This window comes from Panthera pardus, unplaced genomic scaffold (genome assembly GCF_024362965.1).
Source record: "Panthera pardus isolate Hobbes unplaced genomic scaffold, ASM2436296v1 HiC_scaffold_12, whole genome shotgun sequence".
Taxonomy (NCBI): Eukaryota; Metazoa; Chordata; class Mammalia; order Carnivora; family Felidae; genus Panthera; species Panthera pardus.
In genome coordinates, this window is record NW_026526677.1 from 30,258,390 (window position 1) to 30,281,602 (window position 23,213).

General features: G+C 36.9%; 1 protein-coding gene across 2 annotated transcripts in view; it reads left to right on the top strand.

Moving 5' to 3' along the window:
* DCDC1 (doublecortin domain containing 1) overlaps positions 1 to 23,213 on the top strand; it is a 485,161-nt gene that overhangs the window by 441,512 nt on the left and 20,436 nt on the right. For both annotated transcript variants that reach the window (XM_053899858.1, XM_053899859.1), the window contains 7 exons: positions 2,378 to 2,563; positions 4,455 to 4,658; positions 5,982 to 6,183; positions 9,313 to 9,465; positions 10,183 to 10,284; positions 15,010 to 15,146; positions 16,368 to 16,547. In XM_053899858.1, coding sequence (XP_053755833.1) covers positions 2,378 to 2,563; positions 4,455 to 4,658; positions 5,982 to 6,183; positions 9,313 to 9,465; positions 10,183 to 10,284; positions 15,010 to 15,146; positions 16,368 to 16,547 — 1,164 coding nt within the window. The remainder of the gene's footprint in view (positions 1 to 2,377; positions 2,564 to 4,454; positions 4,659 to 5,981; positions 6,184 to 9,312; positions 9,466 to 10,182; positions 10,285 to 15,009; positions 15,147 to 16,367; positions 16,548 to 23,213) is intronic.

Below are 23,213 nucleotides of genomic sequence, written 5' to 3' on the forward strand. Positions count from 1 at the left end.
AACCACAGACATGATACCATTTCACCTTCAACTTAAGTACACCTCTAAAATATTGGAGAATTTTCATACCTAATTATGCCATTATCACGCCTAACAAAATTAATAATACATTTTGGCTATCAAGTACCCTGTTCTTAATCAAATTTCCTAGGTTCTCCTAAAAAAATTATTCTTATTGTTGCTTGGTCTGAGTCAGGATTGAAACAAGGTCCTTGTATGACCTTTGGTTGTAGAATCTAGAATTTTCCTATAGGATGCCTCTTATTTGGATATGACTGTTTACTTCTGTGGCATTTTTATATTTGTTTCTGTCATGATTCCTGTAAAAGTAATTTAACGCTAAAGTTGTAATTAGATTTATGTTCAATATTTTTTGACAAGAATTGTCATGGACTTTACTGTGTATTTCATATTGACCATTTATGCAAGGGTACAATCTCTGGATTTTCCATTTTTAGTGATAATGGGTATCAGTGGGCATGATCACAACTGAATCTCACATTTAACAAATCTCCCAATGACTTTGCATCTAGTGTCACTCTTTGGTGATCTTTGCTTAAATCGGTTATTAGGAGTTTCCAAAGGGTCAATATTAGGGGCGCCTGGGTGTCTCAATCGAGCGTCTGACTCTTGATTTTGGCTCAAATCATGATCCCAGGGTCATGGCATCAAGCCCCACATTGACCTCAACACTGAGCGTGGAGCCTGCTTAAGATTCCACCCCTCCCCACTTCCCCTCTCTGTTGCTCCATGCTTTCTCTCTCTCTCTCTCTCTCAGAATAAAAGGGGTGTTAGTTTTGTTTAATTCTGTCATTTTCCCAACATTTATTAGCTGAACTTTTTATTTTATTTTATTTTTTTTTTAATGTTTATTTTTAAGAAAGAGAAAGACAGAATATGAGTGGGGAAGGGACAGAGAGAGAGGGGGGGAGACACAGAATCCAAAGCAGGCTCCAGGTTCTGAGCTGTCAGCACAGAGCCCTACACAGGGCTTGAATTCACAAACTGTGAGATCATGACCTGAGCTGTCAGCCGGCCGCTTAACCGTCTGAGCCACCCAGGCGCCCCTATTAGCTAAATTTTTAATGTAGGGAAGAATTTCAACGAGGTTCATCCTCTTCAAGTAGGTATTTGACTACCCAAAAATATAGTTTGTAAGTGTTGGTAGAATAAATGTTTATTCTTTCTATCTGACTTCTCTATTGTGGTATAATAAACAACCTGAAAACTTAGTGGCTTAAACTAAGAACGATTTTTTTTTCGCTCTGTTGGCCAATAATTTGGGCTGAGCTCAGTGGAGCAGCTCTGCTGGTCTTGCCCAAAGTCACTAATGTGACCCTAATATGTAGTCATCTCGTGGTACATTAGTAGGTTGGTGGTTCTATGGGGACTGGGTGGTTAACGATGGTCTCCCTCACATATCTGGAGGTTAGCAGGCAGTTAGCTGGGGTTCTTCATTCTCCTCAAGGCTTCTTAAGTAGGCTAGCTCAAGTGTGTTCATATTGTGGTCTCAGGGTTCCAGTGGCAGCCAAAAGAGAACCAGCTCCAATGTGCAAACACTTCCTAGGCATCTGCTTGCATCATCACATTTACTGATACGTTGACCAAAGCAAGTCACACAGAGTTGCTCAGATTCAAGGAAAAGACAAAAAGAGAAACATTTCTTGACTGGAAGAGAAGCAAAATCACATTTCAGAAGGACATGCAGACCAGGATGGGGAGGTTTTATTGTGGCCATGTTTGCAAATAATCTGCCACACTTTCTAATGGCCAGTGGTCAGAGTTATCAATTGGTGACAGTTTACTTCCAGTGGACTCCAATAAGCTGCAATTTTGTTTTTACGTGTTTGTTGTTTTTTAATTGTTATATTTACTTATATCTTTAGCATCATTATGAGCTCATGGGACTTATATATTTAAACATATCTAAAGGGTTCTTTTTGTTGTTCCCCAATTGTCCTAGGTTGGGCCAGTGGAGGCTTCTTCATGTTGGTTCTTGTGTCTTTTTAACATGACTCCTTTACTCTTGGATGGCTTCTTTTCTTTCCAGGCACTACAGGACATCACTTGCTTATCTTATATATTTCTTGCCCCACATCTGGAACTGGCCATTCCTCCATGAAACCCTGATTCTTGGCATAAGTTATACTCATTGAAGTTGAATTGTCATTGCCTCTAGTCTTTTTCAGTCAATAGAATTTAGAAATATGTTTTTTAATATAATTATTGGGGAGCAAAATCATTCACTCATGTTGAGATTTCAAATATAGCATTTGGAGATCATATAAATGCTTTATTCGTATTGTAAAGTATTCTACAAAAATGCTATAATAATTTAGATGCCCCTACATAAAAACATCTCTGTTCCTTTTTTTAGGGATACTATTATCTCTCACCCACTGGAAAGAGGAAAATTGTGCTCTGCTTAGCGTGTGGACGATCCATGAGAGCAGAGAAGGGGCTGAAGCAGTCGCTTCCAGGGCTGCCATTCCTCTGTGCCTCTGGCTCCAAGACCCAGAAGCCCTTCTCACGAGGGCCTTTCAAGGTCATCAGTGTGGCAAAGGTGTGTAACGACCTGAGCTCTGCTAATACATGTATGGCATCACTTTAGAAACTTTGACGCATTCATTATCTGCCTTGCACTCAAGTTCATCTCCACTCATCCAATTCATCTTCCTCTGATGCACCTTTACCATTCCACCTGCATTGATTTCCTTTTCCCCATTGTAATTTAAAATACATTGTCTATTAATAGTTCGATACACTCTTTGAAGTTAATTGGGCACTTCTGCGGCTTTAATCATCTACTGACACCTTCCACTGCTCTCTGTGTTGCTTTTAAATGAGGAAGTAACTGCAAATCTTTACTTAGCAGGGCAGCTTTTTTGTCTACATTCACAGGGAAAACTTTTTACTAGTATGGAACATTTCAGGGGGAATTTGACATGTTGTTAATGATTGTTCAGGTTGGATGCTTGAATTCATGCATCCATGTCTAATACTATTTATAGCTTGTGAAGAAAAAAAAAATCTCTGCCACTTTCCTGTGATCTTAATTTAAAATGGCACCATTTAAAAAGTCCCCTCCTTCAAGTTTAGAGTAAGATGTCCTAAGGGGAACTTACACACCTATATAAAAAGAAGCAATTCCTAAGAGAAGCTTCTAACTTGGGTGTGCTCTCTGGGGCTTGCCAGGTCCATTTCCAGATATCTTTCCTCTTTCCCCTAAACCAGATACACAGTGCAGGGTGGAGGGGACACCCTCCATCTGGAGGGGACATGAAGAGTTGCAATAAGCATTAAGTGCAACAGTAACTCTAATGGAGAAAAGAAGTCCTCTGGGGAAGTCTGAAGGCATTTGGCTTTGCTTTAATGATGGTGGGGTTAAGGGGGTGGTGGTGAGCTGATTGGAAAGAATCCCCAATGTTACAGCATCTCAAACAGAATTTTTCCCTCAAAGCAGCATCCTGAGTAGGGTTTGAAAGAGAAAGGTGAAGTGTGATATTTACCACCCTCATTATGGTGTTATGGGAAATCAAATAGCTATGTTCTGGGTTAGGAGATCATAGGCAACCCACCGCAAAGCAGAACACTGCTTTTCGGCCTTGCAGAGAAAATAGCGGGTGGGTATCTAGTTAAGGTTGGGTCCTGCCTGTGCTCATGAATTCCTTAGACCATGTTACTATGGAATATCTTATCTTGTTCTCCACCCTGCTTTCTGCATCTGCTCTTTTGTAGTCTTGGGTTCTGCATGCTTTCTGTAAGTTCTTATTGCCACGTAGCCCACTGCACAATGTTTCCCGGAATGTATGCTTAGTAAATATGGAAGCTTGAGAGCCACTCAGGGAGACTTCCCTTAGCCTCCCTCTTACCTCTCTTGACTTGTGGAGTGTTGAGTAATCCTTTCTGCCCTTCTTGTCTTTGCTGCAATAAGCCAAAAGCCGAACCTACACATGTGGCTAAGACTGCACTCATTCCCCTCCCCCTTTTTCAGCCTGCCACCACGGGATGGGATCATCCTCAAGTTAAAGATCAAGAGGATATCCGTAGTGCCAGCATCCCATCACTTCAACCCAAGGCTTTCTCTGGCCCTGGCATCCTTCTTCCCCAGCTCCTGTCACAGGAGAAGGCAAAATAGAAAACAGGAGAAGCCCAGAAACACAAACCAGAGGCCTAAAGTCACCTAAGGACTCCATGACAGGGCTGGGAAGAGAACTGATTTCTGACACAATGTTCTTCTCACTGTGATATCCAAGACCTATAGCATATGGAGTAAGCATTTCAAAACTTAGATACCACACACATGTATATGCAGATATTTATTAAATTAAGAGATTGAAAAATACCAAAGTAACAGAAACTAAAAGAAAAAGCTTGAGTAAACCTCTGTTTTGTTTTGTTTTGTCTTGTTTTGTTTTGTTTTGTTTTGTTTTGTTTTGTTTTGTTTTAATCAGGCTGATTTATCTTCTTATGAGGCTGAGAAAACGCTAAGTTATTATGAAGAACGTCTATTATCTTTACGGATGAAGACCTGCACACAAGTTGTATCTCATGGTGGTCTAGCAGCTATGCACCAGAAGGCAGTGAAAATAATTGCATACAAAAATGGAGATGGATTTCGAAATGGAAAGTTAATTGTTGCTGAAACATTCCCCACAGTAAGTGGCTATCACTTAAATGTTTCTTGCATCCTCAGAGGTAATGATAATAGTGATTCTTCTGACAAGAAGAAAGCAATGGGATTGAATGATAAATGTCCCTGGCCAGTTTCACTAATTTAAGTTGATGAGATCAAGATCTCGGTTTTCTTAAAGATATTCTTTTTTATTGTACTTCTCTGGATACAGACTCAGAAAAATGAGAAATCAGAATATGGTTTTTAGACTGGGTCCAGAGCAAAGATGTACAAAAGCAGGGGGAAGATAAAGCTACCAGAGTTTCTTCACTCTTGTGATAGACAGAATTCCTTTGTTTGTTTGTTTGTTTGTTTTTTGCCTTCCTTCCCATTCTACCTTCAAATTGTATGTTATTTGAATTTGCCAAGAGACACTACCTCATTTATCATTTGGAAAAAATGAGCACTAATTTGTTGACAGCTTATTTCACTTCATTCTCAAATTGGAGAAGCAAGAGTTGTGTTAGGAAGGAATATGTGGTTACTGTCATAGAGGCTCCTCCTTATAGTCACGGGAAGGAAGGAGAGTTCAAAAGGCCCAAACCCAGCTTTGTCCTTTCATTGCTTGGTGATTATCTTGTCTATATATTCGGCAGTGCCTTTAACAGCATATTTTACAAGCAATGTTAAATATGATATGGAGTTACCCTGGAGACCTCCTTGCAAACACACAAGTACATACCTACTCATTCACTCACCTTTTTGGTTGAATACAAGTGGCTTTTTTATTAAGATATTGTTCAACAAACCAAGCAAGTCACAAAAGTTAGCAACTTCAATATTCACCCTGAGCTCCACAGCTGTATTCTGTAGTTTTGGGCAAAAATGTTAACATTTCAGCCTGTTTTCCTATCCACAAAATGGAAGTAATAACATGTTTCAGTTTGGGCTTGAAAGTCAACTCCTCATTCATTTTAAAGCAGTTCATCAATGTGAAGTGTTACTATTTTATACCTTATAAAGCAACAAAATTGAAAGTGGATCTCTAAGTTGAACACTTATTAGAAAATAAATACTCTGATGATAAAATATATTAACTGGTTCATGATTAAATATATCAGCTGCTGTGTTAAATTTTTGGAGCTGATTTTCACAGCTTGAGTAAAGACTAATTTTGTGAGGTTATATCAGACAATCTAATATAAAAAATTATCTCTACTCAAAGATCAAATCAGTAGTTATTCACCTTTCCATTTCCCCAAATTAAAGGATTTTCTCAAATTTCTAAAATAAGAAGCTCTTCACAATTATTCCCAGCTCCATCCCTTTCTTCTCGAATCATTTCCTTATATTCTTTGTTATTAAGCTTCTTACAGAATGTACGGAGCAACTTGGTCTTGCCAGAGCAGCATCCAAAGTTTATACCAAAGATGGAACCACAGTCCTTTCCTTACGTGACTTGGTTTTATGGGCTCTGGATGAATCTTTCATCCAGAGAAACGCTGAGGAACCAAAGAAAGAGGCAGCCTCTGTTGGGACAAAAGAAGCAACTATTAAAAGTATGAAAGGTTGGTTATATTATACAAATCAGGATTTAGCTGATTCTCCCTATTTTTATCGTAAAAAAGTTAAATGTGGTTCTTTGATTCAGTCAGCCCTTCTACAATTATAAAATCACAGAAAGCTACTCTCATGTGAGGTTCTCATATTGCTTTTACCTTGAAGAATAACAAGAAACATTTTTTAAAAGAATATCAATTTGGTGTCAGCACCAAAACAGTCAATAAATTGCCTCAAATTTATAAAATATGTTTGACAGTTTAGCTACTTTATGAGCAGCTTTGTTATTAAATTTGAAACCAGAACCGACTGGAGACCACTTAAGAAAGTGGGGTTTGATCAGTGCAAGAGGTGTTGCCCGCCAGCTGCCCTAACCTGCCCCTGCCCATCTCCACTGCTTCTCTAAACTCCCAGAAGCTCCAGTGAAAGCACCTGTATTGCAGCTCCTAGCACATTGTGTTATAATCATCTGTTTACATCTTTGTGTGTCTCATTTAACTATGTACAACTTGAGGACAGGGACAAACTATGTCCCCAGCAACAGTTTGCTAAATGAAAATGAGTCTTGCTCACAGTGATTCACCAGAGTAATCTCAGCTTTCCATTGTTATACTGAGAGTCATCATTTAAAGCTTAAGCACTTGGGTTTTGGAGTCAGAATACCAGGATTCAGATTCTAGATCTGTCACTTGTTAGCTGAATGATCTTGGGCAAGTTGTTTAAACTCTTGTACCTCAGTTGCCTCATTTTACAAATTTTACACTGATAGTCATGTAAATGTATACTCATTTGGTCTCATAGGTATGAATATGTATTCATAAGAGTATATATGAATAGGAATTTATATATAAATGTGTATGTCACTTAGAATAGTGCCTGGTTGATGTTGACTAAACATCCAGTGAATAGTAGCTATCATTATCGTATATAGGATTGAGTAGGAAAAACCCACTTTTCCTCCTGTGTGTCTCTTTATTCTCACATTCTTATCACATTCACACTTCTGACACCTGATGTGTGGTTTCCCCCACACACACCAAGCAATTCTGCAACACCAGCTGGATGTCCTATAATTTAAGTCAATTCTGGCACTATCTACCTATAGTATCAGATCCCACAGGTTAAGAGCTTAGTCCCACAGACTGGACCCCCACCACCTCTCACTTCAGATATCCAGACCTGTGTTTCTGATCAATTGGCTTAAATTGGAAATTCCCATGTTTAAATATTCCTTCAGTTTGATTAATTTGCTAGAGCAGCTCACAGAACTCAAGGAAATGTGTACGTACTGTCTACTGGTTTATTATGAAAGGATGTGATAAAGGATACAGATAAGCATTCAGGTGGAAGAGATGAATAAGATAAGGTATGTGGGAAGGAGCCCGGAACTTCCATGTTCTCTCTAAGCCTGCCACTCCTCTCTTACCAGCTCCATGTGTTTACCAACCCAGAAAGTCTCCAAATCTTGTACTTTTGGCGTTTTTATGGAGAATTCATCATGTAGGCATAATTGTCCACTAATTCCATTTCCAGCCTCTCTTCCCTCTTTCGGGAATGAGAGTGGGGTGGAAAATTCCACGGTTCTAATCATGGCTTGGTCTTTCTGGTGACCAGCCTTCATCCAAGAGTCTGTCATTAGAAAACAAGATACTGCTATCATCCAAGAAATTCCAAAGGATTTAGGAGCTCTGCATCAGGAACCAGGATCAAAGACAAAAAGAATCACTTAGAAAATTACAAGAAATTTAGAAGCTCTCTGCCAGGAACTTGTGACAAAGACCAGTATATATTTTTTTCTATTATTTCATAATGATATTATTTGTCCTGTTTTCTAATGAGTTTTTAAAATTAATTATGTGACCTTTTAATGCCTAGATGATCATTAAAGCATTTAGTTTGGCCTTTACTTGGCATATAGATATCTGATCTCTAGGTTCTGGCATATTATAATCTCAAAGGCTCTTCTTTTGATTTTGTATTTAAATTAAATCCAGAAGTAATGTTATTCATGCTGGACTACTAAACGGTGTGGCCATCCCTTCCCCTCTGTATTCTAGAGGTTATCAGGATCTAGAGGATCCTGAATTGTGGCTTATGTTATGCCATCAGTTTGTGTTGAGGGACTTTAAAAAAAACAGGCATCAGTCAAAAACTCAGTATCATGTTTATTATGGAGATGGTGGTTATGGGCACAGGTTCTGGAGGTATATGGCCTGGTTTCTAATCCTGGCTCTGCTGCTACTTATCTATGTGACCAAACCTCAGTTACATTGTAAAAAAAGGAATGGACCTGCCCCAGAGTATCATTCTGAGAATTCCATGTGATAATGTATGCAGAGGTCTTAGTGACATGCCCAGCATGTTAGAAGTTCTGAATATTGCTCATTTCTATTGTAGGACACTGTTTGCTCTCTCACAAATAACCCCTTTAGGAAAACCCTGAAATAAATTTATCTCAGATCTCAGGAACCAGGAAAGTTGTATCTTCTGAAGAATTTATGACTCTGTGTGGGCCATATGAACCTTGATATTGTGTTTTCCTCTTTGCTTGGGCCACTGGAATGCTCAGAAGCCAAACTGTGCTTTACCTCTAGCAAATGGAAACACTGTGATTTTCATATCCATTTAATAATAAAAATATTATCTAGCATTTTTTGGATACTTGTCCAATTAATTAGACTGAACACTATTTATTCTAAGCACTTTCCTCTTTTATTTTTCCTTTTAATCTTCCTAACAGCAGAATGAGATAGATACTATTATTCATTTGAAAGATGAGGACACTGAAGCATTTTATCTCTGGCTTTAGCCTAGAAAGGCTTTCCCCCTTTCCTTAGTTTTCTAATATTTTTATTTTATTCCTTTTCAGAGTAGCTATTTTGGTTAGCCACCTCAGATTTCTGTCACAACTAGGTAAAGTGTAAAAAAGGAATCTGAAAATATATTTACAATCAGAGTAGTTTAAATTATTTGATTGCATATGAAGTTTCTGGTCAGATTTATGTGTTTGCATCTGATTAGGTATCGCCTATTTAAATCAAGTCATTAATAAGAAAGGAAATCTTTTGAATAAACAAATGAACTTAGGAGGCAAATTTATCCATTGTGCAGTGGTAAATGTGTCATTTGTTTCCTAGAAAACCCAAGAACAAAAGAGAAAACCACATTATTTCCAAAGTCTGTGACATCTGATAGTTTGGATGGTGTAGATAAGTCTTTGCTCACCCTCATCCTCAGAAATCCCATTGCCATCTGGGTATCTTGTGGTGAACCATTTCTATCTCCATATGGTAAGTTTTTTGTTTTTGCTTGCTTTCAAGCAAGTGTATAAAAGAAAGAGAAATAAATTTTATGCCACCATAAGAAAAGAATTAAATGTGTACAATGTCAACATAATAACATCACATTTATGCACAGAACAGGAGGTCCATCAATTAACATGTGCACAAGGATAGCTATGCTCCTTTATTTGCACAGTCGCCTGTTTTTTCTTACTGGAATGGAGTATTCTGCATGGAAAAATGTCTAATTTAGTTGATAAAGAGATCCTTGGTCTATAAGACTGAGAATAATGGTATACATTAGAAAATAACAAATGAGTTTAATTCACACTGAAGACGACCTGTCTGCACATTTTCATTTTTAAGAATTGCACCCTTTAGGCAGTAGGTGGATGTTTAAAAAATGAATGGTTCCAAGCAAGGCTTTCATCACCTCCAAATAGTTTGTGGAGGTGGAAAATGAAATATGGCTATTGCATATGGTAAATCTATGTAATAAAACAGCACGGTTCTTCTTTTTTTCCCCCCCTCTCCATTCCATAAAGAAATGCCTTAAGCCCTGTCATCTTTCAAATGAGGTTTCTTTTAATGACCCTTACCTTTTAATTACTTATTTCTAATTGAATCTCTTTCTTGCAGCAGAAAGTTCTTTATAAATTATTGGCTTGCATGATAAATTACTGTTGATAACACAATGCAGGATAAAATATCATGTATTTTTTCTAGCTTTGCAGAAAGTAGAAAAATTAGAAAAACAGAACTGGCTAAGAAAGGACAAAATTTTGGCTGATCTAGACACCATGAAACACAAAATGAGGCAGTTAAAAGGTCAGTATGAACTCAATCAAGTATCATCGTATTTATTTCTAAATGTAACCCCAATTTACTGGTAGTTTTTTCCTACTATTAGATACCAGATGTTTAACTGAGTACCATAAATATTGTGCCACAAAAGTCACTTGAGCCAGTCTAAAACCTAATAATGTATCTTCTAGTACTGATTGTATATTTGTAATCTTTATATTAAAATGAATATCACATGAATTATAGGCAAATTTTTAAAATTAGGAGACTGCCTGGGTCATATAACCCCTATGGTGGGATTGAAACAGTTGCTGAACTGACATTTTGTGGGCTTTGAAATTAGGTCTTAAACAAAACTTGCTGTCTATTCTTTGGGAATTACTGGGGACGAAATGTTTTGTTTTTTGTTGTTGTTTTGTATGTTTGTTTTTTTCAATAATTTGAGTGAGGAAATACTAAATTCTTCAAAGGTCAATGTCACTATCTCAGAAGGGCTTCTTTTTTTCTTGTTAGGCAGCACAAAATTATGCTATTCATAGTCAAAGTGATCAATTGGCAATGTTTGTTTTCTTTCATTCTCTTTGTCAATGAATCTTAGGTTCTGGACCTTATACTATTCCTAGCACTTGAGATATCATATGGTTCTTTGGAGAGAAGTAGTGTATTGTGGACTTTAGTGTAGAAAGGAATACATTTCAGGCTCCGTGATTTCTATAACAGGATTTCAACTCCTAAGGATGTGCACTGTGTATTGTTGAAAGCATGTGAATTTTATTTCGATAAGCAACGCGGCTACTTGTAAATGCACAAGACGGAGCTCTGGATTGAGATGACTACTATTCAGTTCTTACCAAAAGAATTATTGCGTCTAAATGAAAAGCCTCTATTATGACCGATAACCTCTACTGCTTCAACTACTAGTCATTTTCACTTGAATATCCCATAAGCGTGTCCAAAACTAAAGTTATCATGTTACCACCACTCCAATTACTACTACTTCATTTCTTCGAGCAGTGGATGCCACCACCATCTGCCCAGGTGTTCCATCTTAGAAACCTGGGAGTCATCCTTGGCATCTCCCCGTCTCTCACTTTCTCCAAGCAAGTATCAGTAAGTCTGGTGGCTTCTAATCTATTAAATTTATCTCAAATGAATTCTGTCTTAATCCCCAACCGTATTATCTAAATTCAAGCTATTGTTATCTATTCTTTGGATTACTGGAACAGCTTTGTAACTTGTCTCCCTGCTTCCAGTCTTGACAGTAGTTTCTATTCTATGCTAATGACGATGTTCTGAATCTGGAGTGATCAGGCAAAAATACAAAGGTGTCATGGTGCTCCAGGCATAAAACCTTTCAAAGCTCCTTATTATCTTTAGGACGATGAAACTCCTTAATGTCGCCTTGCACCATCTGGTTCTGTGTGAGTTTCTCTCTTTCCTTGTCCACTCCACTCCACCAGTTGGACTGTTTTTCAGTCCTCCAGATGTATCAGGCACTTTCTTAACTCTGGGCTTGTGGAACAATTTAGTTTCTTCTGCCTCAAATTTCTCTCTCTCTTGTCCTCTTGGATTGCTTGAACTCATTATATACTTTTCAGCTTACTCATTGTTCTTCCTAAAAGCCTTCCTTTTCCATGTCAGGAATAATGTGGTTTATCACACCTTGAACTTCCCTGTAATAACTGTTATCACATTAATATTATTACCTGGTCATGTGACTGTCTTCCCTATGATACATTATAAATTCTACACCCTTCCTGTTTGCTCTGTGAATAGTTGTAGAATGACTGAATTAAAGAATGGTTGGAATTTCAACCATTCACTCCACTGAGTTTTCTAAGGTCTATTCCTATATCAAATTAAATCAATAAAAAGCAACATACTAAAAATGGCACCTGGCAGAGCTGCCTTTACTGTATGCTGATTTTGTATCATGTCTTCAGCTTTTATTATAATTAAGTACTAAAAAAAGCATTTAAAGTTCAGTTGGTATCATCTACAATATCATGCTTGACAATAGTCTGTTTGGTCAGATGGTGTCCATTATGGAGGAATCCATTAATGAAATTTCTCTTAGAATTTAGTGCTAAGATAAATCTTGTCTCTACTGACAAACTGTTATATTTTCTGCTATTAAATGTAAATTCAATGCATGCTTATAAAATACCTACTCTGAGGAAAGGCTTTTCTAGTTGTTGGGCTTAGGAAGATAAATAAGAACAAGTCAAAGTTCAGTTAACTGCAGTCCCTGTTGGATAATGAGCTTCTTGAGGATTGGATGAAAGAGGAGGTATGAGAGGTATAAATAGTGGCTAAGTAGATTATTTTCCATTATTATAGCCATTGGTAAATGCGACACATGTTTATTAAGCATATGCTATGTATAAAGTACTATGCTAAACTGACTTTACATTTCATTTATAAGTATGGTCATTGCTAATATTAATCACGATGCTAGTAATAACTTTGTAGGGTTTTTATGATTAAGTAACAGATGTCAAGTATTTACTGCATGCATAGCACATAATAAATACTCAATAAGTATTAGAATAAAGGTTCCTGTGAAGGCATCCCATTTTCTGACTTGGGGTCTTAAAAACTGATCAATGAAACTAAGAAATGGCAGATTAGGCCAAAGTATCATCTTTGTTACATATAAAGACAATGATGGAGCATTTTATTTAGTGTGAGAGCTAAATGGATTTGCCAACTAAAACCTCAAATGAGGTTGACTTACCCTCCCAGCCATAGATAATGCTGAAACAGTGTGGGCCTCTAATCAGGGGAGGGGTATGGGGGATCTGTACAGGTGAGATTTATAGTCTGAAAGAACAGCAAAGCACTCATGTTTTCCAGTTTTCCCCACTAATTGTTAGCTATTATCATTACTTTCCCCATATATCATATGAAATAAAATAGGATATATGGGAAATGTAATAAGAAAATAAAAATAATTTAATCAATACATTTTGCCTGGTTTCAATTTGTATTCTTACCTACATAAATAATAGTTTGTTATGAACATCTTTTCCCGAACCAAAACCTTTTGTGATGAATTTATGTCTCTATGAAAATTATAGTGCAAATGCATTAGTTTTTTTTAGAGACCATTAGAAGCAAGTTGACAAAAAACAAATAATGCATAATGGTTTTTGCTCTTTTCCTACATTCAAATCCTGGCTCTTAAGAGTGTAAATGATAAACTATTGCTGGGCTCTCTTTAGTTGAGCAAAGTTTTAGTGTTCAAAAGGCACTATAAATAAAATACTTATGTATCATAAATTAATGTTGTCTCCACTTTATGAATAGAGTAGGCTAAAAACTATATTTGCGTAAATTTGCGTTGTGTATTTTTCTCGTACCACTGTGGTCTTCTCCAAATCATGTAACCTAATGGCATTGCCACTGTAATTCATTGGCTGACTGGTTCAATTATATTTTCTCCACATCCATAAATTGCATAGAATGCTTATTGGGTATATAGAATTCTGGTTTCTCTGAAAAGTCATTGCTGCCATTTATTTTTATTGCTGGATCTGTTTCCACAAACTTGAGCTTACAAGAACACGAATGCTTTATTCTCTGCAAATACTAAATTATTTTCAAAGAGTTTTGTTTATGGTCATGGTCTGAGAATCTGCACATTAAGACTCCCTTGGCAACAAAATTAAAACCCAACTTTGTGTTAGAATTTCTATTATTTTATCCACCTAAATGTTACTTTCTCAGAGAAGCCTTCTCTGGCAGTTGAGACTAAGCACTGAGCTTAGTGTTACATACTTTTATATAAATGCACTTCTCTGGTGCAGCACAGTTGCAATCAATTATTGGTATAATCATTTCCTTGATATCTGCCTTACCCACCAAACTTGAGACAGGACTAAATCTTGAGCATGTTTGTATTTGCATTATCTAGTGCAAAGCCTGACTGATAGCTAGTGTTCAACATAAGTTTCTAGAAAGAACATGCAAGAGGAAGCATTATTTGTACTTAAAAAGTTTAGAGATCAGTATAAGACTCAGTATGAGTTTATCTTCAACATAGAAAAAGAAAACAATTTGATAATTAGGATTTTTAAATCTCTTTTATAACAATTTTAAGTGGACTACTAGTTAAAAGAATGCATATGTTCAAATCAACACACTTATTAAATTATGCCTATTATTCTTTGGAGTACAGTATTCCAACAAATATTTTCTCTTACCACAGCTTTTTAACAACCTAAAGGGCACAGCAGAGGTGTCAGAAACTAATCGTGCTTGCGGGTATTATTAGATGGAAAAAAAGGCCTTCTGTCTCTTGGGTTAATATTATTTTAGAAGTACTTAATCCCCAGGCTGCTAAGCTAATTGTTGGGGAAAGGCTTATTATTAGTGAAGAGAACAAAACATATGTTCCATGACTGGAAGAGATGATGGGCTATATAGGTCATGGATTCTATTTGACTAAATTACCACTGAACCATATCGTGCATGAGAGGCTGGGGCCAGTGTGGAAGTCAGCATGTTATCTTTCTTTTCCATCTGTACAGTGAATATGCATATCCTGGCTGTTTGAAACCTCAAGCTCCCATATGAAGAAGCATTGTTAGATATTATTACCTTAGGCATCTTTGCTTTTATGATATATTTAGTATTTTAGCCTATGCTCCCAAGTGGAATGATTTATGCGTAGAATGCCAAACCAATTTATTTAAAATCTGAAAGCCCATCTTTGGAAACAACATTACCAGGGACTTCTTTCCCCAGGGCGGCGAGTAGCAGCATGTCAGCCAGCCGCCATGGTTCCCAACAAAAACCCTGTGCAGCCGGTGGTGATGGAAGGAGGATGGACCGAGAAGACTCAAGAGGAAATTAAACTCATGGAGCTCATAAGACATACAGAGGTGCGTTCTTCAGGACTCCAGACATTAAAGACTGCCTCTTTAATAAGGTCTTAAAAGTATAGTATTGAATTTTAAAATTACGCTATTAATATATCCTCAGCATCTGGTCTGTTATGACCACATAAGCATATGCCAAGCATTGAGTTGGCATTTGGAGAGTAGTTATCTAAAAGACAGACAGCTCATAGGAAAGTCTGTTTTGTTTGAATGGAGACCAGAAATTATGACCTTAGCAAAGAAGAGAAAAAGGCCCAGTGGATATGTACAAAGGTAATTATAATAAGTGTAGTCAAGTTGAGCCTTATGGCTTCATTGCTCATCACTCCTAAGGGTATGTCTCAATATGTAAAAAGAGCAAGGAGCAAAATACTAATTGCAATGGAGACATTCAGAAGTGAGGAATTCAAAAAGCAGTTTCAGTCCAATTGGTTAATCAGTCAGGATTGCCAGACATAAAAAAAGTCGAGAAGAGAAAGGTCAGCTGTTGAGAGAGGACTGGGGATAGAGACCTGGGAAAACTTTTTGCTTTGTGAAGTTTTTCATCAAAATGATATGTTCTTATTTAATAGGGTTTCTCAAATCGTGAAATGTGTTCAATCTAAATCTTAGGCGTGTGCCCAAGTCAAGGTTACTAGAAAAAAAGAAATTGACATTGCTAGAAATATGACTTCTTGCCAAGCTGAGAAGGATAAATCACTGACCAGGGAATGAATGCAAAGCATTGAACTAGGACATGCTTGAAGTGGGATGAAAAGCTGCCTGGCAGGGATCTGGCAAAGTATAAGGGTGGTTGCTGTATTTTAAAAGACAGAGAGTAAAGACTCAAACAACAGTCATGCACATTCCCTGAAGCATTTCTTGGTTAAAGAAAATGATGTTGTGATTCTAATCAAAAACTCATTTGTTAGATGCAGAGAAATTGCTCAGTAGGAGAAACACCACACAGAAATCCAAAAACACATCTCTATTCATTTCTCCAAATTATAAATGAAAGTTAAGTGTTTTGCCAAAATAAATGCCTTATTATTATTACTCTAATGGTTCTTACTACCTTTGATGACTCATGGAAGCAAGGGGGATTTAAGAAGATTCCGTGACAGGAGAGGGTAATGCACTTCCTAGAATTTTTAAAATATAATTTAAAATTATAAGGTATTTCTGTTTTCATCACATCCTTCATAAACATACTAACCAGGCAATTCTCTGGGCTTTTCTTACCAGGAGCACCTTTCTGCAGTTCAAGAACTGCAATCCAAAAGAAATTCTACAGTTGAAACTAAACGTATAGCACTCATTCAGAGCAGGCTGTATAAGCAGCCCAATGCAAAACGAGTCTGGATTTATCCAAATGGAGGCAGACCTGAAGATGGTACTTATGCCTGGGGCAAAACTATTTCAGAGGTAAATCTAGCGTAAAAGGAGATCGCTTCATTGGCCTGGATTCAAATTCTAGCTCGGGCATTTTTAGATTGTTAGATTAGGCGGATTATTTTACCTTTCTGGACCTCATTTCCTCATCTGTAAAATGGGAGTACTACTTTCCTCACAGGGTTGCTATGATGATTAAATGGGCTTGTATGTGTGAAAAATGTGGAGCTCAATGCTGTCTGACACGTGTGTGAATCAGAATATGATACTTGACCAGCAGAGAACAATGACAGTTAAACCCGCTGTAGCCAAAGAGTAAAATCTTAACTTTAAAAGCATAAATCGTTTTCCTGTTGTGTTTAAATCCTGGTTCACAAAAACGTGATTTTTTTTTCCCCACCAGGAATTATTCACTAGATATGTTTTCTGTAGCGCAAACAACAGTACTCTTAGAGAAAAAACTATCATATTCTTACTACCCAGAGTACTGGGACCATGGCAAACTTTCCACTTTCCAAAGTTAAAACATTGACTAAGGAAAGGAGAAGTAGCTGTTCATTTATTTTTGTAATATCAAGGACATAGTCCTAAAATTTGACATTTTGCTTTAGTCTCTAAATAAAAACTTTAGGTAGCTAACAAATGGATTTTGATAGACTTTTAAAAAGTTTTGCAGTGGTATGTCAGATAATTGGCTTTTTATTTTGTGAAATGTTTTCATGTAATTTTTCTGGGCCAAGAGGAAGTCATATGTAGATGAGATGTCAGCAGGGGTTGAAGGGTAAGGGGAGACAGGGCAATAGACTGATGGGGGTGGAGTTCATGGAGGCTGATAAGTGCACATAGAATAGGAGGTGCACCTGGGAAGAGTTCTGCCCCTGAGGACTGGAGTCTCAAAATGAGACTGGGACTACTCCTTTGCGCTGGGGACACTGAATAATAACTGCAAAAGCAGAAGTTGACAACCAATTTGCTCTACTTGAGAGAGAAGAGATAAATATGTAGAAAGCATATTGAAAACTAGTAATACAAGCAAAGGAACTTCATACACATGGCGGGGGGGGGGGGGAAGAAAGTGATTATTGTTTTTTAAAGAGCAAAATCGGGGCGCCTGGGTGACTCAGTCGGTTGAGCGTCCGACTTCGGCTCAGGTCATGATCTCACAGCTCCTGAGTTCGAGTCCCGGGTCGGGCTCTGTGATGACAGCTCAGAGCCTGGAGCCTGCTTTGGATTCTGACTCCCTCTCTCTCTGCCCCTAACCCACTCACATTCTGTCTCTGTCTCTCTCAAAAATAAATAAACATTAGGAAAAAAATTTTTTTTGAAAAGAACAAAAGCTTTTTCAATAAAAAACATCCTAGAAAATGTGCTATAACAAAGCTGAAATGTTCCTTCCTTGCTAGTTTCTTAAAAATTTTGAGTTCATACTGTAGGGGCAGCTCAGTGGGTTAAGTGTCCGACATCAGCTCAGGCCACGATCTCGCGGTCCATGAGTGAGTTCGAGCCCCGTGTGGGGCTCTCTGCTGACAGCTCAGAACCTGGAGCCTGCTTCAGATTCTGTCTCCCTGTCTCTCTGTTCCTCCCCCACTCACACACACACACACTCTCTCTCTCTGTCACTCAAAAATAAATAAATGTTAGAAAAAAATTTTTTTTTAGTTCATACCTAGAATGCCACACCTTAAAATGCACTTCACCATTGCAAGTAGAACTGATACATTAATGAGGGAACAGGAAGTGATTAATAAATAGATACAGGGTAGAGCAGGGGTGATAGGATTAAAGATAGTTTATCAGACTCCGAATAGCAAAACAATTTTTTTAAATTACATATATCCACTGGAGGAATAATTTTTTGATTTCTCTGACTTTCATGTAGCATGTAAAAGATACCCCATTTATGGGGTGATATTTTTATTATTCCATGATCATATATAATCTTTTATGAGCTTTGTATATGAAGGGCATTATGCTAGATGCTGTAAAATATTATTTTAATTTATGTATGTGAAATGATTTTGAACATTTAATAGTGTAGTGTAATTGACAAGTTAGCATCAATTGTGATGGTAGCAGTAGAAAGAAGAAAATAACACATGGTCTATGTTCTCATCAAATCAATATTTCAAATTGGCAAACCATTTGAAAATATGTCAAAGTTTATTTGAGTGTGTAGAGAAATGATCACTCTCATGTTGATGGATGTACAACTTGTTGGCAATACATATCATAAAAAAAATGTACTTCTAGAACTTTATCCCAGGGATATTTTTATGAATTTATGCAAAGATTGTTTGGCAAGAGTATTTATCACAGGGCTATTTATAACATAGATAGATTAGAAATCATTTAAATAGTCATCAATAGAGACTTGGTTAAATGAATTATAGTACATAGGATAGAATATCATAACTCAATTAAAATGAACTTTGGAAAGAATAATGACAATAATGATGTTCCAGGCTAAGTGAAAGAAGCATAACATAAAGCATGTGGAGTTGGATTCTATATATACACATGCATACACTTAGAATACTTCTATTTTTGGAAGTATTTATCAAATGGTCTTATTGTTGGTGACCTAATAAAAGTGGTATTTCTTTCTTGTGCATTTTCCTCTGTGCTCTATATTTTGTTATGATGAATACAGATTGTAAGAAAATGTATTAGCTAAGGGATCTGACATTCTTCTTAGAGAAATACTAACAGCATGTTATAAAGGTCAAATTAGCAGTTCAGGCAGGAAGTTCAGTAGGAGTTCAGAGGAGGGGAACACTTCCCACCTGGGGTGAAGGAGAAAGGCTCCACAGAGGAATCAATCAGGACCTCTGATGAAACTTGAGAAATGGGTAAGATTCAGTATCTTAGGCAGAAAAAGCATTAATAAGGATGAGGGGCACTGAACACAAAAGTATGGTTGTTAGAATTCAAAAATTAAATACATAATTCCAGTACATAGATGGTGCTTAGGCAGAGAAATACAGAAAGATATATACAACTGGAGAGATTGTTTAAAAGCATATGGTGGACCCCACGTGCTATCTACATTAGTCTACTTGGGGTGCCATAACAAACATCATAGACTGGGTGGCTTAAACAACAGAAACTTATTTCTCAGAGTCCTGGAGGCTAGAAAGTCCAAGATCAAGGTGTCAGCAGGGTTGGTTTCTGAAGGACCCTCTGGTTTGCAGGTGACCCCCACCTCACCACTATGTGTTCTCACACAGCCTTTCCCCTGTACATGTGTGGAGAGAGAGATCTCTAGTTCCTCTTCCTCTTCTAATAAGGCCATGGTCCTGTCATATTAGTGCCCAACATTTGTGACCTCATTTAATCTTAATTACCTCCTTAAGGAACTTTCTCCAAATGAGTTTTGAGGAGGACATAATGTGGTCCATTACACTGTCCCAGACCAAAGTGTTTTAGCCACCAGTCATCTCTGAATAAATTCATGACATGGTATAAACAGTGTTTTACAGAGACTAATGTGGTCTCAGTATGTAAAAGATACTTAGGAAATGTTTAGAAAGGTTCTGCATATTATTTCTTCCTTTGCTTTATTTTTTTAAAATAAATCTCTTTCCTCATCTTTTCCATACTGTCTGTTTTTGTATTTGGAGACCTGCATGAGATCCTTTGTGATCCATTAGAAATGTATCCATTCAAGCTATCAGGCTGTAAAGAATACTTCTGGAGAGTGGACTCTGTGTGAAACAAATAGACAACAGGAAGTGTAGGGCTCAGATTTCACTGGGGAGTCTGGCTAACACCACCAGTTCCAAAGAAACTCAGCTTCAATGGTTGGTACTTTTACCAGAGAAATGAGGAACAGAACACATTTCAAAGTGCTTCACTCTACTTTCTGTAATAAAACCCCCAGATGGTATTTGAATCCCATCTAATGCAGACTTTTTCTCTGCTTCTTTCACTGCTGTGGCTATTCTGGATGATTTAACCACATTCTTCCTACCCACTCTTTGAACATTACTAGAGCAACTCATCTCCAACTGGCGAAGGCTCATCTGTCATCAGTGCACTAAGGTGGCTCCCTCTCCAGGGTTAGTGGCTCTTTCTTCAGAGCCGACATCTCTCTCTGATTTATGATTGCCCAGCCCCTCTTTCTATGCTCCTGAAACATTTGTCTTCTCCACCCCTACAACATCTCTTTGATTCTACAGAATCTCAGAACCAGTGTGTTTTCTCTCAGCCAAATAGTTCTTGATGCAGAAGTGGAAGCCGAAAGAATGAGAAACAGGTCCTTCTGATTTGTAGAGGCGAGGACCTCATGCCTGCAGGGAATATGCACTTGTTCTGTGATGCCCACGCGCCCAACCCTGAGAAGACTGGCCTATGAAAACTAAGCTCACAAGATAGATTGTGGGTGAGGAATTGTGCACAGAACATTGTTCCTTTATTATGAGCTTTAGTTACTGCAAAAATTATGAACATACAGTTTAGATTACCCACTGTAAAGAAGATACGTGAATAAGTTTAGATACATTCGGAAAACTAAGAATTAATAATGTCATTGAAGGTAATAAGCTGACTAGATATTTTAGAGCCTTTCTGTACTGAAAATGCCTTATTTTCACATTTATTTTAAAAATATTTTTGTGAACTCATTAACTTTGTCTCATGTAGATAGATCTTTATGAAAACCAAGTGAAATACTTATATATTTAATTCACATTTTGCATTTAGTATATGTTTTTATTAAATAATGTTCATTTTGCTGATTATAAACAGAATCTCAATAAAATAGTCACATTTTAGTAGTAAAGTAAGGGAAAATGTAAGAATTACCTTTATGTCAGTTCTTTTCAAGCTGCAGAAGTTTTTCCCAGAAACCTATCCATACATATTTCTAGGACAGCTCCTCATTGCTCCCAACCCAGATAGAAACCCAATTACCATGTTTGTTGGTTGTTTTAAAGCTGAAAAACAAAATAACTTCTATGGACTGAATTGTGCACTCCCTCCCCAAATTTTTTTGCTGAAGCCCTAACCTCCAGTGTGACTGTATTTAGAGATATGGCTTTCAGGAGACAATTAAGGTTGAGGCCTGTGGGTGGCTCAATAGGTTAAGTGTCCAACTCGGTTTTGGCTCAGGTCATGATCTTACAGTTCATGGGTTCAAGCCCTGAATGGGATTCTTTCTCCCGCTCTCTCTGTCCCTCCCCTACACACTCTCTCTCTCAAAAGTAAATAAACATTAAAAAAAAAAGGAGACAGTTAAAGTTAAATGAGGTCATAAGTGTGGGGCCCTAACCTGATAGGATTTGTGGCCTTTGTAAGAAGAGGAAATGAGAGCCCATTCTTCTCCCACCATGTGGGGACACAACAAAGAGCCAGGAAGAGAACTGTCGCCAGAAACTAAATTGGCCACTACTTTAATCTTGGATTTCCCAGCTTCCAGAACTGTGAGAAATAAAATTATGTTGTTTAAGCCACCCAATGCATGATACTTATTTTGGCAACTTTGAGCAGACTAAGACAGTGACTATTGTTATGGAAAATTTAGAAAAATCCAAAGAAAAACCATATGAATCTATTGTAATATCTATGATTTTTTGATTATTTTAATAACATTTCTACTGTTTTCAACTTACATAAAAACATATGGTCACTGTATTAAAATTAGAAAAAGAAAAAATGCCAAGAAGGAAATGAAAATTCTATCACCCACAAATAACCATCGTTATAACTTTAGTGAATATATTTCTATGGTTACTATACAGTTATAATATTTTTTGCCATTGTGATCATAGCAGATCACACAATATATATAATTTTGCAGCCTGCATTATTCACTTAACAAACTAATGTGATTTCCCACCCACATATTTAACATTCCTTAACAAAAGAATTATTTTCAATGGCACCATAATCTTCTATCAAATGGGCAGATTATTATTTATTCATTCATTCAGTTTTCTGTTGTTTTCCGTTAGGTTGTAATTTTTTGCTGTCATAAAGCATGCTCCGTTGAATATATTCATCTGTGTTTAATTTTCTGATTATTTCCCCTAAATAACTTCTTAGTAAGATTGCTAGGTCAAATTATGTAAACGTGCTTGAGAATTTTGATAGCTATTGCCAAAGCATTTTCCAGGAATATTTCAGGAGTTTATGCTCCCACAAATAGTGAATGAGAGCTTCTACCTACTTGTGGTATACATGAGGTTTCAGCAATGCTAAATGCAGCCATTTAGAAACATATTTGTGGGTTTGACAGGGAATTTTATATCCATGTTTTAATTTATATGTCTTTAATTACTTGTATAAGTGATTTTTATTTGATTTATCATTTATTAGTCATCTGTGAATTTCTTGTTAAATCCTTTGCTATTTTTCTATTGGAAGTATTTTTCACACTGATATGAATTTTCTTTTTCTTAAAGCAATAAGCAACATCTAACTTTATCAGATTTAGTGTAACAAATTTCCAATTTGCCACTGTGTCTATGGGTTTTTTCAATGTACAGAATTATTATATTTTAAAAGTTCTTTGTTTTTAAATGTTCTGATAGTCTTTTACTATCCTAAGTTCATATAAAGATTCATCTGGTTTTCTTCAAATTTTTTATCATTTTATTTTTCTCTTTTACTTTTTAAACTGTGTGAAACTCCTCGTGTAAAATTTGAGCAAAGTTATTTCTCTGCTATATTTGTTGGCGTAAAATTATCTCAGCCCTACTT